General features: G+C 31.9%; 1 protein-coding gene across 2 annotated transcripts in view; it reads right to left on the reverse strand.

Annotated features, from left to right (window-relative positions):
- Nucleotides 1-951: 951 nt before the first annotated feature.
- The window catches only part of LOC126772624 (autophagy-related protein 16-1), a 133,636-nt gene continuing 119,376 nt past the window's right edge, over nt 952-15,211 (reverse strand). For both annotated transcript variants that reach the window (XM_050493013.1, XM_050493012.1), the window contains 2 exons: nt 12,627-12,759; nt 952-3,670 (listed from right to left, as the gene is read on the reverse strand). In XM_050493013.1, coding sequence (XP_050348970.1) covers nt 12,666-12,759 — 94 coding nt within the window. In that variant the 3' untranslated portion in view covers nt 952-3,670; nt 12,627-12,665. The remainder of the gene's footprint in view (nt 3,671-12,626; nt 12,760-15,211) is intronic.

Here is a 15,211-nt window from a genome sequence, read left to right on the forward strand (position 1 = left end):
CGGTGTTATAACAATATTCCAACGATAATAGCAGCTGAATCCTATATCTAAATAATAAAAAACAAAACTTTCAATAGTTTATCCTACTCTATCTTACAGAAGTTCATAAGTTAGAGCGGGATGATAATTATATTAAATAAATGAGAGTAAACACAGCATATCATACAGGACTATATTCGCACAGATCGTTGGAGTATTGTAATTGTGTACAAATAAGAAAATTTATGTTTAGATTTTAAATATAAAAATATTAAAGTAGGTATGCACGTTTCAACAGTTGCTCAAAGATTCTTAAATACTAGACATTCAAAGAACTTAATATTATGCACTTGTATGTACATAATATAATATTCGGTGTATTTTATTATAAAAAATATAATCAAAGCCATTCATTAGCAATAACCAATTTAGAAGGTATCGAACAGATAAAATATTCTTAAAACAATAATATACAGACTACTTTAATTTATACAATTTAGTTAGGATATTTGAATTAAACAAAAAGGCAAAAATTAAACAATAACTAATTTGAAAAAAGTCGTTTATATTTATAAAACAATGTTAATTCAAAATCAAACAGTCATGTTTATTCTATACAACAATTTTTTTTTAAATTTCAGTATTGGAATAATCCGAAAACATAAACATTTATAACAAATTATACGATTTCTTCAAATGCTGTCCTAATTAAATATAAACTTTAGCGGATACAACCATAAAAACTTATTCAATCGAAAAAAATACATCATAGCTAACAAAAAAAGCTTATTTTAATGTTTATTTATAAATAAACTGATAATATTTTAATTTTTTTCTTCACAAATAAACAAATATATGATAAATAAATTATAATATATCAACAACAGGGACATTTATGTACTAAATCGTTGGTTTCTTATGTTTTTATAAATTTAAAAAATAAATATGTACTCAAATTTGAATAAATTAACTAATATTTAACGACTAGTTATATAGATAATATAATGTATTGTGTTTCTATGAAATTGTGGAATTATCTTTATCTTTAAAATGAAATCAAACGAATTAATTAGGTAAATAGGAAATTACATCAGCAAAAAACTATCGAGGAAGTTCCGTAAATCTATTATAAGAATTAAAATATATTTTTAATCTGTGATGATATTATATCGACGACAGTCTTTGTTAAATATAATTATAAACTATGATTATCATAAGCCTACCGCAGACACTAAAAATATTAATGATAAAAAAAAATCTCGCATAAAGGCCTTTATATTATTTATAACGTGAATAGAAACGCAGCTTAAAAACATCTTCGATAAAAATATGAGTACTTCATACGGATAACTCCAATAAAAGGCACTTGTTTTCAGCATAAAGCGCTGAATTATTAATAAAATACGAGATAAAAGCTAACCTGCTAAATCTATTTTTACTCACGCGTCGATTTACCGTTACTGTAGTACGAACCTTGCCCTCGACAACTTTATGCGAAATTTATACCGTTTCAAATATAATAATTTAAAATGTGCGTTCCTCTGTAATATAACGCAAACGATGTGTTAATATATTAGCCATCTATAAAACAAAAATACATAAAAAATGTACTTGAATATTATATTTTAACTGTTTATATTAAATTCATTCGCTGAGCTCTCTTTTGAGTATCAATCATTTGGAATTTGTTATTCAATGTTATGTTCAGTGTCAGTTTTATCTTTATCTCGCATGTATAATATTTGTAAAAGGAAGACGTTAAATAAATACGTATATGTTTAAATAGTTGACATTATCATTTACTCTTAACGTTGCCAAATGTAACTAAGTGTCTAAATTTAATCGAATAAATATGTGTCAGAATTAAATTCATTTCAAAATAGAAAAACCGTATATGACTAGTTTTCGTCATAGCTAACGATATTTTAAACATGATTGTGGTCACCGTTAGGTAAATATACATTTTAATAACGAATGCTGGCAATTTAATATCTTTAAATATATGACATGTCTTTTTGGCAAGAATAATTCTTATGTAGAGAGACGAGGCGCCATTTTGGTATCCCATGCAAACTAGACGTTAACCAAGAAGAAGGTTAACGAAGCGTAATTTGAGCGGCAACGAATTAGGTTTTTTGATCGAATTCCAACCGTCGTCGCAGCAGTTTCGGGTAATTAAGCCGCCTGTTATACGCGTAATTACATGTGAAAATAGTGCTATAAAAATATCGTGGGGTCGTTGGACTTTCGAGTAAAAAATCTCGTAAAAACATCGGCAAAAAGTAGGCGAGCACGACTGTCAAAACATGCGTCACGGGATTATGGATGTGTCGCCCGCGGCGTGGGCCCGCGCCGGTCGCAGCTCGCACCACCGCGGTGCGGGCGCGGACGCTTACTTCTCTTGTTCATTTACTTAAAAGTATCGACTGTTTGCTATTAGAATGACTATTTAATGTCACTGAACTCAATTATCTCAACCAGACGTATCGTTTAATGTTTCGCACAATGTGAATACCCGGATGCTCCAGCCATAAAACTTGATTAGAACATTTAATATACATTGAGAATTTTAATACATATACAAACACGTAATATTTGTAACATAACCCAGGAAATATAGCATATACGAGTATGTATGTAATAAATCGATACATTTTAATAAGGTTCTATCGATTCAGAATTGCGTACGTTCTATAACTTTTCATCAGTACTCAATATCATTTTTGCAAAATAAGTATGTAATATTTTATTAATTCGTTTTCGTTACAGTTATTATGAATATTGTCGAAATTATGATATTAAGATAAAACATAACGAGTTTTAAATGGGGCTCTGAATTGCGCGGCGACCGATCGGTAGCCAGTACCTAACTAGTAGCGACTACAACTGTCCTATCATTGTGTGGTAATGAGCGCTCGATACAGGTGGCTCGTGATCCACCCCAAGTGAAACAAATATCATGTCACGTCGACAGCAACATACGACGCCTATTAATTTATAGCTTATTGTACTCTAAATTTGAAGATGCAGCATTGTAATGCTCATATCACGATCATCTAAACTGGATCTAACCAGTCGTTCTTGCTACTATGGTTGCGGTTTATGCGTCTCACGTTTGTTATTCCTTAATAATCTTTTGAATTAACTGACAACTAAATTTTTATAACGTAAAGCATTAATTGGCTAGAATTTCAAATATTTAAAATTCGAACTTTTATTAATAATAAATACACGAATCACCATCAATTATAAAGATTTCACATTCATATAAAAAGGAATGATGTTAAATTTAATATTTTGATAAAATCTAATTAATAAAAAATATTCATATCAATATACACAACGCAACTGGCAACACTACAAGAGTATTATAAAAAAAAAACAAATTATAATAAACGTAGCACCTCTTCCTTTGTTACACACCAATCAGTTCGTATCATCAAATACATATTCGTATTACTACGAGTAATATTTTTTCCAATTACCTTGATCGATATCACTCTAATATTAGCTGTCTAAACATCCAGGTATTACGTTTAAAAAAGTCAAACGATAGAATCAAGTTTTTTTCCAAGTCGAGCCATGTACTGGTCTAAGCGAATCTGTGTAGGATGTCTGTGGTGATACCCCGTAAGAAATCAAACACCTCAGCACCATCGCCTTCAGACTCGTCGAGATTCGGACTGCTAATCTGTAATTAAAATTGAATGTTACTACCACAATCTAAAACACACCTTGTACTGTTTCTGCCCGTGTGTGAGAAGGGAGCAGTTGTTAGGTTCTGTTTCCTTTTTTGTTCCCCTGACAACGTGTACGCAAAATTTCATGATCATCGGTTGAGTAACTACATAATGATTAAGGCGTGTAACAGTAACAAACAAATAAACTCACTTTCGCATTTATATTATTAATTAGGATGAACTTGATATGATAAAAAATACAATACACAATATATACTTTCAAAGTATGCGATGCATGTTGTCTTTTGCTTTTAAGCGGTTTATTTTGTAAACATGCGATCGAATGCGACATTTAATATCTAGATATAATCTATAACATGGTAAAATATACAAGAAAAATATCCGTTTTTGTCTTTGGTTCAGGCATAAACTTGTTATTGGATTGGTTCCATACAGCTCATGGCTGCCTGGGCTTAGTCTATAATTGCGCTTTTTTGGGTTCTCTTTTTACTCTTATATCCTCAGATCCGAAAATATCCTCGGTCATGAAGACTGGAAAAACCGTAGGAAGGCCGATAAAAAAATGGGCCAACCGATGGGAAGTAATAACCTTCGTCCATATACACCGACATTATGTTTTACTCGCTGGGCTATTTTGGGTCCACTGTAGCGACTTAATAAATGTATAATATAAGTATATCAATCAACAAATTGAAAAACAAATATGTCACTATTACAGTTTAAACAGTGCAAATTCGAGACCACAATGTAAATTTTCATAGCAATCGGATCAGTAGACTTTGCGTGCAACGGGAAAAATATATCTTAATAATATTTGTAAAAACAGTAGTCGATGTGTTTCAATCGTTTCGATGTTTGAGATATAAAATTTGGTTATACTTTAAAAAATAAACCTTATTTCATACTATTTGTATCGTACTAAATACATGATGCAAACAAACAAACCATACAGAAATTGATATGTTTGATAAATGATAACCGTTATTAACTGATCTAATATATTTGTATATCACAGCACTATTTCAAATCGATTCTGAGCTCTGGATTTATATCGTTCGTTAGTAGGCTGCCGACATTTACTATGGCTCTTGATATCTATGGTCTATATACGGAAATCGTTAGTAATAATTAAAATAAACGCATCTATTGTACACATACAATGTAGCCTTATACCCTTTTCTCTAAATGTCTTACTTTTATTTATTTATTCTTATCTTAGAAGTTGCAAAGGACTTCATTCCTTTAGACATTCACTCCCAGCGTTGCTTTGAACTAATCAGAAAGTTTGTAAGCGATGATGTGAAAACAACAGCAAAAAATACACAAAATACAAAAAATGCTATACAATTCTTAGCATAAAAGCCTCATCAATCACATACCAAGCTTGTGTAAATTTGTTTTCACCTATAAAATAACGAAAGTAACAGTGCATAGAAATAATACCCGGTCACCAAATGCGTGAAGATAATTTCATGATGATAATAATTTCGCTCGAGGGCGAAAACGTTCCGTTTAGGTATTTAAGTGGTAATAAGACAAAAATAAGTAGTCTAAATTTTGAAAACGGGAGATAATATCACGAAAAGTTAAATGAATGGGACGCAGGCAATGAGTGTGTTCCGTGCTCATTGTTGCCGATTTCTCACAGCGATTTGCTAATAACAGTTATTAACCCGCCTCCGGTCAGCTTGCCGTTGCGTGTGGACTACCGGCCTTGTGAGCAAATAAAAAATATAATTATTCCAGAACGGTATCATTAAATTGTACGTCTATTAGGAGGCGATATCACTGTCGCCTCGAGTGTCGATATCTGACAATGTCTTTCTAAATTACGCGCGATGGACTGATAGACATTTATAATAAATAGCAGCTTAAATAATTTTAATTAGTCACCGCTAAACAGCAAACCAGTTTCTGTCATCTTGACAATCCTTTCTGACATAATACTTAAGCAGAATTGTGGTACCATAAGTAGAATTTTGTGTATCAAACAAATTTTTTTTTGCATATCATTTGTGGTAATTTAATCTCATTAGTAAACGTTGAAGTTCATGTGACATGCCACTTGATTTTTTGTTCAGTCCAACTGTATAATATTAGAACATATCAGTTCAAAAATTGTGCTTATATTATACAGTAACTGTCAATTTAAATTAGAAAAACAAACAAACATGAATCAAAATCAAATATAATTTTTTTCCCCGATCATATGTAAATATTTGCACTCTGCAGTACGCAAATACCGTTTTATTGCAAACTGAAAATATAAAAAATAAATAAAAAAAGCGGAATTTACATAGTAGTATTTAAATAGTCACCGATAAAATCCAGATTATGGTTACAAATCATGGTATTACTATCAACTTGTCGTGGCCTTAACCTTTCTTTTTAAATAATATATTTTACACGCATATGAAATATGGCTCTACTTATTTTGTGACCTCAATACCGGTTAATGCAAGAAAGTATTCACAACGAATTTGAATAAAAATCGATCCGATGAAGATTACTTAAATTTATAAGGTAATTTAAGACATGGCTTTCAAAGAGAATCAACATATAAGAATGTACTCTAGTCATTGCTCATATGTCAAAGAATTGCAATTTCATTATGTGCGATTCAACATATTCATTAGGCCTCACTTGAAGTCCAGTTAGCCCTAACTAATGACGTGTTATTTGTTAATCGAACTGATGGATTGGTGACGGCGGTAGTAGAATGTGGTTTCCTTATCAGCTCGGAACAGATAAATTATCTTTCCGTGTCGCGATTGTAGGGGTCATTACGCCGAAATGCTAGTCGCACGTCGCAAAGCAACGGTACCTAGAGAGAGGACTGAGAGGTGCTGGAGGCCGTTTTTGATAACATAATATTGTTTTGTTTACGCTTAGTTTAATTAGGTGTTATCTTTTTATTATGATTGAAGAGTTTATTTGGAATATAGGCGTTTCTTTATGAATTACTATGTTGAAAAATTGTATCAGTTAATACTGCGTCGGAAACGGCAAACTACTTTATTAATAATTAATTAAATATCATATATTTATGTATCTTTAAAAAATATATTATTGTTATTTTAATTAAGAAATTAATTCTAGGCATTTAACAATCAAATTTAATAGAAAATAATTGACTATAAAATGTTTTTCATTTTCTTAGTCTTAGTTGCTATTAACAACTCCAAATAACCAAACCAAAGAAACATATTAGAATTGAAGTTCAATAAACGATCATGATTTTTTTTTGAAAAAAAATAATTGTATTACATTAGTTTCGCTATACAAATCAAATTTGCAATTTATTGATAAATTTAAAGCGATGAAACGAAACATCTAAAATGCCGACAAAAACACGATAGGAAACGAAAGTAGGTTAGTACGACAATAATAAAAATACAATACTGATCACGTGTCTACAAAATCTGAGCTATTAAATTATATATGTATGTAAAAAAAATTGTCGGACATTGTACGTCAGTAATTCAATCAAGCGAAAGTTAGCAGGAGAGTAGCGAGCTCGTTAAAAGAGTTCAGTACCTGCAGTTTTTTTTTGTCATTCGATATTCAAACGATGCCATACAAGATTGACGTATCGAGATATTGGACGATCATTAAATTATCTTTTTTTTAATGGCTTTAGACGACTAATCTAGTATCAATTTAATCCATGCACTTCAATGAAGATATGTTTGTTGAGGTTTGTTGCATTCAAGAATGATAGATGACACTGTCAACGATTTAAACACGTTTTTAAAACCGTGTGTAGTGCTTACTTTAAAAAGAATAATAAAAGAAGGTAAGGGTGTAGTCGTAGCTACGATAAGAGATAATTAAAAATATATAAAAAGTAAAAATTTGTAATCCCATTGATATATAAGTTTTTGAAGGTTGTATTTAGCAGGCGTGTGTCATATTTATATGCTGTTTATTTTTAAGATATAGCTTATTACTTCAACAAGCCAGAGACGAACCTATTGTTCGGAGCATTTCTCAAGCAAAAATCAAGCTGCTAAAATCATTAACAGCTAAGTATAAACTTCATACGTCCCCGTCAGGAACGAAGTTCATTGCGATATTTTTTCAACTCAAAACGTGTTATCAATAAAAATGTAGTTTTTTATTGATTATATTACTGTATTTTTGTCACACCAAAAAGCGCAGTCCTCCCTTATTCAACTCTCTCTAATTTGTATATTTTATGTTATTTATTTATTTATTTTATTTAATGCACACCATAAAAATAACATAAGACTAATAGGAACCAATCAAACAACAAATGGCGCGCAAAGGCGGTCTTATCGCTTATAGCGATCTCTCTCGGACAACCTTCGGTGAAAGAAGTTTAGTAAGACACCAGCTAAGTTTAAATATAAAAAGGAGATACTAAATGTTACGTGAGAACAATCGGAGTATATCAATAAACTACGCATATCTACATTATAGAGTACAATTTATATATAGATTATTATAAACTACATACTATTTCATACATACATACTTTATGTATGGTAAGTGGGCACCAAAGCCCATAGACATTGGCATTGTAAGAAATGAACACAGAATACCCCCCCTTGATATATGCGATAGAGGATGCCGAGTGAAGAGCCAGACGAGCTTGCACAAAGCCCTATACCAATTAGTTATAAACAAAAATCACCTTAGTAATTTTATTTTTTCACAATTACACAGAACCGTAATATATCCAATCAATGTAAGCAACATCATAATAAAACTACGTTATAATATTAATAGTATCCATGATTACCGCCAGAAATATAACGATATGATTGAATTGAATGATTTTATAAAACTTCAAAATCATTGTACATTTATCCACGACTTCCTTTTCTCTTATTTTGAGTATTTTTTTTTAAAGTTTGGATATATACTTCTATCATTTTTAAACTATTTTTACTTTTGTTCACACATCAACCATATAAAATAGAAAGACAGTAATAAAGAGAAAGAGAGATCGCTTAGAGTAGGCATAACTCTACTGTAAGCCGTGTAAAAGAAATTCGTTCCAAAAGTAGTTTTAACATACCCCACCACAAAAAATAGCGTTTATACATTGTAATTTTGACAATAGTTTTAGAAATATTATTAAATATTTGGGTAAACAAAGGGCAACAAAAGGCACGCAGTGAGGGCCAATGTAATATTATTAGTATAATACAGGCTGATACATAGGTTGTCTCGAATGTTTGTTTTTTTAATTCTACCACTTTCCGCAACTGGACGCGTTAAATTTATTTTTATGTCCTTACATAGGTCCAAGCTATTTCTACGACAAATTTCATTATTATAGTATTCAATGGTTTAGTCTTGATGAGAAAACAAACAGACAGAATTACTTTCGTATATATTATATTAATGTGATGATTTAAAACTATTTTGAAGTTAGAGACAGCTAGTATTATATATTATAATGAAATAAAAAAACCCTTGAGTATTTTAAGATACCGTTTTACATAAAGGCGCAATTTGTAGTCGAAATTTGTCAGTACTTCATAACCTGTGCTCTTAAAAAATATAAATAAGCAAAAGTAAATATGTACAGTCCATTAGTCAAAGCCATTTAGCGAATTCATGTTGCGAGACAATATGGACTGGCCGGCGTGAACCCATACATACGCTTATACAAAAACCCAATGAAAGTCGAAAGTCACGCTTTCACTTGTCGGCGTCATTGTATTGTCGGACGATATTCCGAATTTATTTTTAACAATAAAGTTTCATATAACTAATGGTCGAATTATTGGTGGCTGCTTGGGTGATTAGGTCAGCTAAGCTATTACCATCAAATAACCACGCAGTAGAAGCCTGTCACTCACTAGAGTTCGGTGTTTATTAACTATTCTATTCATTTGGCGCAGTCGTGTTATTATTTTTAATTACAATAATAAAAGTAGTTCTACATAAAATAAAAGAATATAGTTTTAATCTGAGCATGAGTGAAATTATCTTTCATCGCTAATTGCTATCATTATCGAATCTAGGATTGTAGATTCTTTTTGTATTTACAATCGCCTGTAATTTGGCCGATGGTACACTTTATTAGTAATTCTACATTGTGAATTGAAAGTATCCACTTCATACTTACAAATTCCGTTAGCACTTGTATGAATGTGCAAGATACATTCACTGTGTTTGTATAAAGGACTCTAATAAATATGAACATGTCTAGACGCCATAACAACGTGAACTGCGACCTCTTAGTCTTGTGCTATGCGTCGTGATATAATGTTATAAATAGTTACGACTACTTCCTTTAAAATGACATCTAATATTAATGACAAATCTTTATAACAATGTAAAGTAGCCTAACTCGGAAAGTATTAGGCTACTTTATACCTTGCACCTAACCCCCAACTCATAACACGCGGGTGAAGCCGCGGGTGAAACTTAGTTGGACTGGACTTAAGAACTTTTTAAAATTTTGTAACGTGTTATAATAAGGTATAACCTCGAGAGTTTGAACAAATATGTTTTAAGTTTGAATGAAATAAGTTTTAAAAAGAGAGTAGAAAAGAATATTAGGTTTCTTTAACACAATGTTTTATTTTAATAACATTTCGTCCTTTAAATGATACCTTATTTTATTATTACAATATTATTGTAATAATAAAATAATCCTATAATTTTTATTGAGTTAAATTATAGGACATAAATATTTATATTTTACTAAAAACCAGTTATGAGGCATTTAATACAAAGTAAGGTGTTTAATCAAAATATTAACTATTCAAATTGATAAATTTAATCTTATTACTGCTGAACAACATTCATTTACTTAAGGTATAATATTATACTACTTCGGGTCGTCAAAAGCTAATTTACTTAGCACGCCTCTTTGGCGTTCTTCATTAAAGCAACTTTGTAAATTTAATAACAATATGTCTAGTTATTGCTCTAAAATTATATTAGTTCGGTCAAATTAGACATTTCAGTTAACAATATTTTGCATAGAGCTGAAAATTAGAAATCCAAATTTCTGTTTTTTGTTTTGGAAAAAATACTACAATAGCGGGTCATGATTCATATTGCGTATAGGTTAACAGACAAGGATATTTAACATAAAACATAGATTTTATTCTCAATTTGCTGTAGCAGTGCCCAATAATGTGGACATTAAAAGCAAATTTACTTTTAAAATTGGCATTTTTCCCAGACTAATTTCTATAAATTTTTATTTCTGAGCAGCTACGGACTTGTTAGGTTATCTATTATTTACCGGATATATATTGTATATAAAAAGCCGAGATGGCCCAGCGGTAAGAACGCGTGAATCTTAACCGATGATCGTGGGTTCAAACCCGGGCAAGCACCACTTTACTGGTGGTAGGGCTTTGTGCAAGCTCGTCTGGGTAGGTACCACCCACTCATCAGATATTCTACCGCAAAACAGCAATACTTGATATTGTTGTGTTTCGGTTTGAAGGGTGAGTGAGCCAGTGTAATTACAGGCACAAGGGACATAAAATCTTAGTTCCCAAGGTTGGTGGCGCATTGGCTATAAGCGATGGTTGACATTTCTTACAATGCCAATGTCTAAGGGCGTTTGGTGACCACTTACCATCAGGTGGCCCATATGCTCGTCCACCTTCCTATTCTATATAAAAAAAAAAGAATTTTCATGTGCTTAATTTGTGATTATAATTCATCTCGTGCTTTACGGTGAAGGAAAACATCGTGAGGAAACCTGCATGTGTCTAATTTCACTAAAATTCTGCCAGATGTGTATTCTAACAACCCGCATTGGAGCAGCGTGGTGGAATAAGCTCCAAAACTCAAAAAGAGGAGAGGAGGCCTTTAGCCCAGCAGTGGGACATTCACAGGCTGTTGCGGTATATTGTATATGATGATTATACATCATCGGACGTAGAACGATGTTGATGTCGGTGTTTCAAATGGTAATTCCAAGAATGGTGGTTCTTAGGTAATAAATATATAAACAATTGTTGTAGATTAGCTGTAATTGTAAGATCTACAATTATAATAACTATCATCGTTTACGCGAAAAAAGCCAAAAACAGATGCTTTTGATCTTGAATATTTTTCTAGCAGATGTAGAGGATCGTTAGGAATTTCTGATATTTTATTTATAATACTTTACCTAAGACTTTTTTTAAAATATGTAGATGTAATTATTTATTTGTTTGATAACACTAATATCAGAATCTACGGTCTGTACTAGTCCGACATGAAAACAATTTTTTTGCATACGATCTTAGTGTATATAGTACAAGCTTATAACTTTGACGAGCCGGTTGGCGTGGTTGGTAGATGCTTGCCTTTCACGCCGAAGGTTGTGGGTTCGATTCCAACCCAGGACAGACATTTGTGTGCATGAACATGCCTGTTTGTCCTGAGTCTGGGCGTAATTATCTATATAAGTATGTATTTACAAAAGAAAAAAAGTAGTATATGTAGTATATCAGTTGTCTGGTTTCCATAATACAAGCCCTGTACAAGCTTAATTTGGGATAGATGGCCGTGTGTGAAAAAATGTCCCAGGATATCATAGTTCATTTATTGAGTGATATACTAACTAATATATATAGCATTCGCTTCCATTAACGGGGGCGGAGCAGTAACATTTAACACGGATGTAATTCCGCAGAGTAGCTAGTCTATTAATATAAATAAATTTGATTTACACATTTTTAAATTAGCTTACGTTATATGCAACTGAAAAAGTCAGCACAAATTTAGGAAAAGGATTTTAACTTACATGTAACTGTCGTATCGGTTATATTTGATTACATTTATAATCTTTACTAATATTATAAATGCGAAAAGTTAGTTTATTTTTGTTTTATATATTTGTTTATTTTTCCGCTTTCACGGCTTAAAAACTGATCATCATGAAACTTTAAATAAAAGGGTACAGAAAAGGGCACAGTTTGGGGCGAAAGTAGTTAAAAATAAAATTTAAATGTTTACCGGTTCCATTGTCTGGAGCGGGACGTGGTCCCAGGCTTGTCACAAGTCTCCCCAAATAACGCCTCGTTTTCCTCGATCCACTGAAGCCAGAAGACCAGACTGCGGATGCCACGATACCGCCGTCACTGCTGACCTAGAATAATAGCGCACTCCAAATAAAAAAAATACAAAACATTGAGCCCGTAATGTTTTTAATATGCAACATCTTTTGGCACGCCTTGGAGGTAAGACTGACTCGTATGCAGTTACGGCAAATGGCAGGACGCTCTATTATGTATAGTCTATTCCAGTTACAATACTAAACTAACTAAAAACAAACCGTAAAGTTAAATATTTCAAATGATTTGCCAATAACTTCGCTATATTATGCCCTGCAGTTCTTTGTTAAGATATCTTCATTTCTAATACAGCAATATTACACTCAACTACTTCCAAAGTTCCGAAAACAGTCGACATTCGAGACGCTATTTTGATGAAATTACAATGGTTATTGTATATAGCAACACTCAATTTAAAGTTTCAAAAATAATACAAGAGTAAGACTTTTGTCTCTGATATTTTAATCCATATAACATACATGTATATCTATTAAAATTAATATAAAATTACGTTTAGAAACAATGAAATATAATATAATATCGTTACTTATTTTTTCATTCATTCATTAACCCACTCACTAATTCAGTAATTTCCTCCTCACTAATTTAACTCAAATGTCATGTCAATTCACAGTCAAAGTTGTTTATTTACCTTCTTTCCTATTCCCATTGTAATAGACTATGGTCATGCCCCATCTCTGTCTCTATTACCTTATATGTGCGTATCGCGTATAGTACATACTTGATATATTTTATATATAATGATATAATATAATAGCTAATAATATTATTATAATGATAAGAATAAAGTATTTATTTATTTTGTTATGGAAACTCTTCATTTTAATTTATTTGAGTATTGATTTCCTTTTTCAGACAAGTATTTTATATAAAAAGGCAAATAAATATGACTTCGTTACGAAAACGGAAATGTGAGTTCAAAGAAGTCTAGGTCAAATGCTAGGAATGGCATCCTCAATACTGATATGGATAAATGGCACTTAGAATTTGCTACGCGAGAGTTCGTGAAATCGTCAAATATATGAGCTTTGACATTTCCAGTGTCGACTTAGCGCTTAGTAATGGTTCGGAGCGAAATATCTTCCTAACTCTGCATCACGACTGAAAACGAATGGGTTTTATCATGTCCGTGACTTTCGTTACAGAATTGTGTAAAATTTATTTTGTATCAACACAAAAAAGGAAATCTTCTATGGATAACGTTCGCGTTGTTTGTAAACTGTGGACATTAAAAGCTTTATGAGTTATAAAGTAATCAAACACATCAAACATAAAATGCCAGTTTCGACAACATCTTAGGTCAAAGGGTTAAAAGTGATACCAGAAAGAGCTGCGTTCTGTAGCAAAACTGGTGCATTTTATGCCGGCCTCAACTGGACCGTTACACTTCTCAGAATAGGAAAGGTGACTATGAACGGTATCTCACTTTATAAGGCCGTATATTACAAATATTATGTTGGCGCTGGAAACTGTGTCATTAGTACTTAGAAGATACTCATCGTGACTTTAATTCATGCGCAGCACCTAATGAGACCGACAAAAAATAACCAAGAAAAAAACTATGTGTTTTCATTTAACAGCAAAATGCGGTCAAGTTGCTTATAATACATATTACTATAATAAAAAGGTTGAGCTTTAGATTGTGCATTAGACTAATAAATCGTTATAGAGATGGTTCGGTTCTGACTTAATTGTCGGAAGCAACTTCACGATTTTATATCTCATTATGCAGGTTAAGGCTTCATAAACAAGAATTAGAGTGAGATTTGCTTGGTTCGTTTACACATACCGCTCCTGGTCGCATTTAACGAGTTGGAATATCGAATATGGGAGTAGGAAGCGACGTAAATACATAGCGAAAGACCATACAATTGTTGCTTGAAATGCATACGTACGTAGGGTTATAATATTTTATCTATTTTAAGGAGCTAACGAGATGACCATGGAAACAATAATTCATAATTTTCTCGTCTTTATAATGAAATCATAAAATTAATTCAATTTTTTTACATCAAGCCGTATTAAGACGAATGTTCTATAATAGAAGAAAATTTTTAAAACGTCCAATCATAGTGACAGAACTAATAACCGCTGATAATATATAAATCATATTATCAATGAATATTAAAAATGAACATACAGTGGAGGACGAAGTGAGCGATTAATTTTATTTATGATATATGAAAATATATTTAGTGGCATCCAATCAATTTTATATTACTAGCATGGTGTTCGTAAATATGGATAGAATTTGTATTTTATCCGAGTCACGTCTTGATTCATAACCGCATTACACGCCTACTATGTTCGGAAACAGGTTACCCAATAAAGCAATTTCAAGAATCTATTCGCGGCGGTCGATAGCCTTGCCTCCACAAAAAGCTTGCATCGCGTTTACACTGACTTATGTACATTAACTAGCCGCGGCCAGTACCGATCAGGATGATTGTTATAATTTGGGGGGAT

The sequence above is a fragment of the Nymphalis io genome, chromosome 13 (assembly GCF_905147045.1).
Source record: "Nymphalis io chromosome 13, ilAglIoxx1.1, whole genome shotgun sequence".
Classification (NCBI taxonomy): domain Eukaryota; kingdom Metazoa; phylum Arthropoda; class Insecta; order Lepidoptera; family Nymphalidae; genus Nymphalis; species Nymphalis io.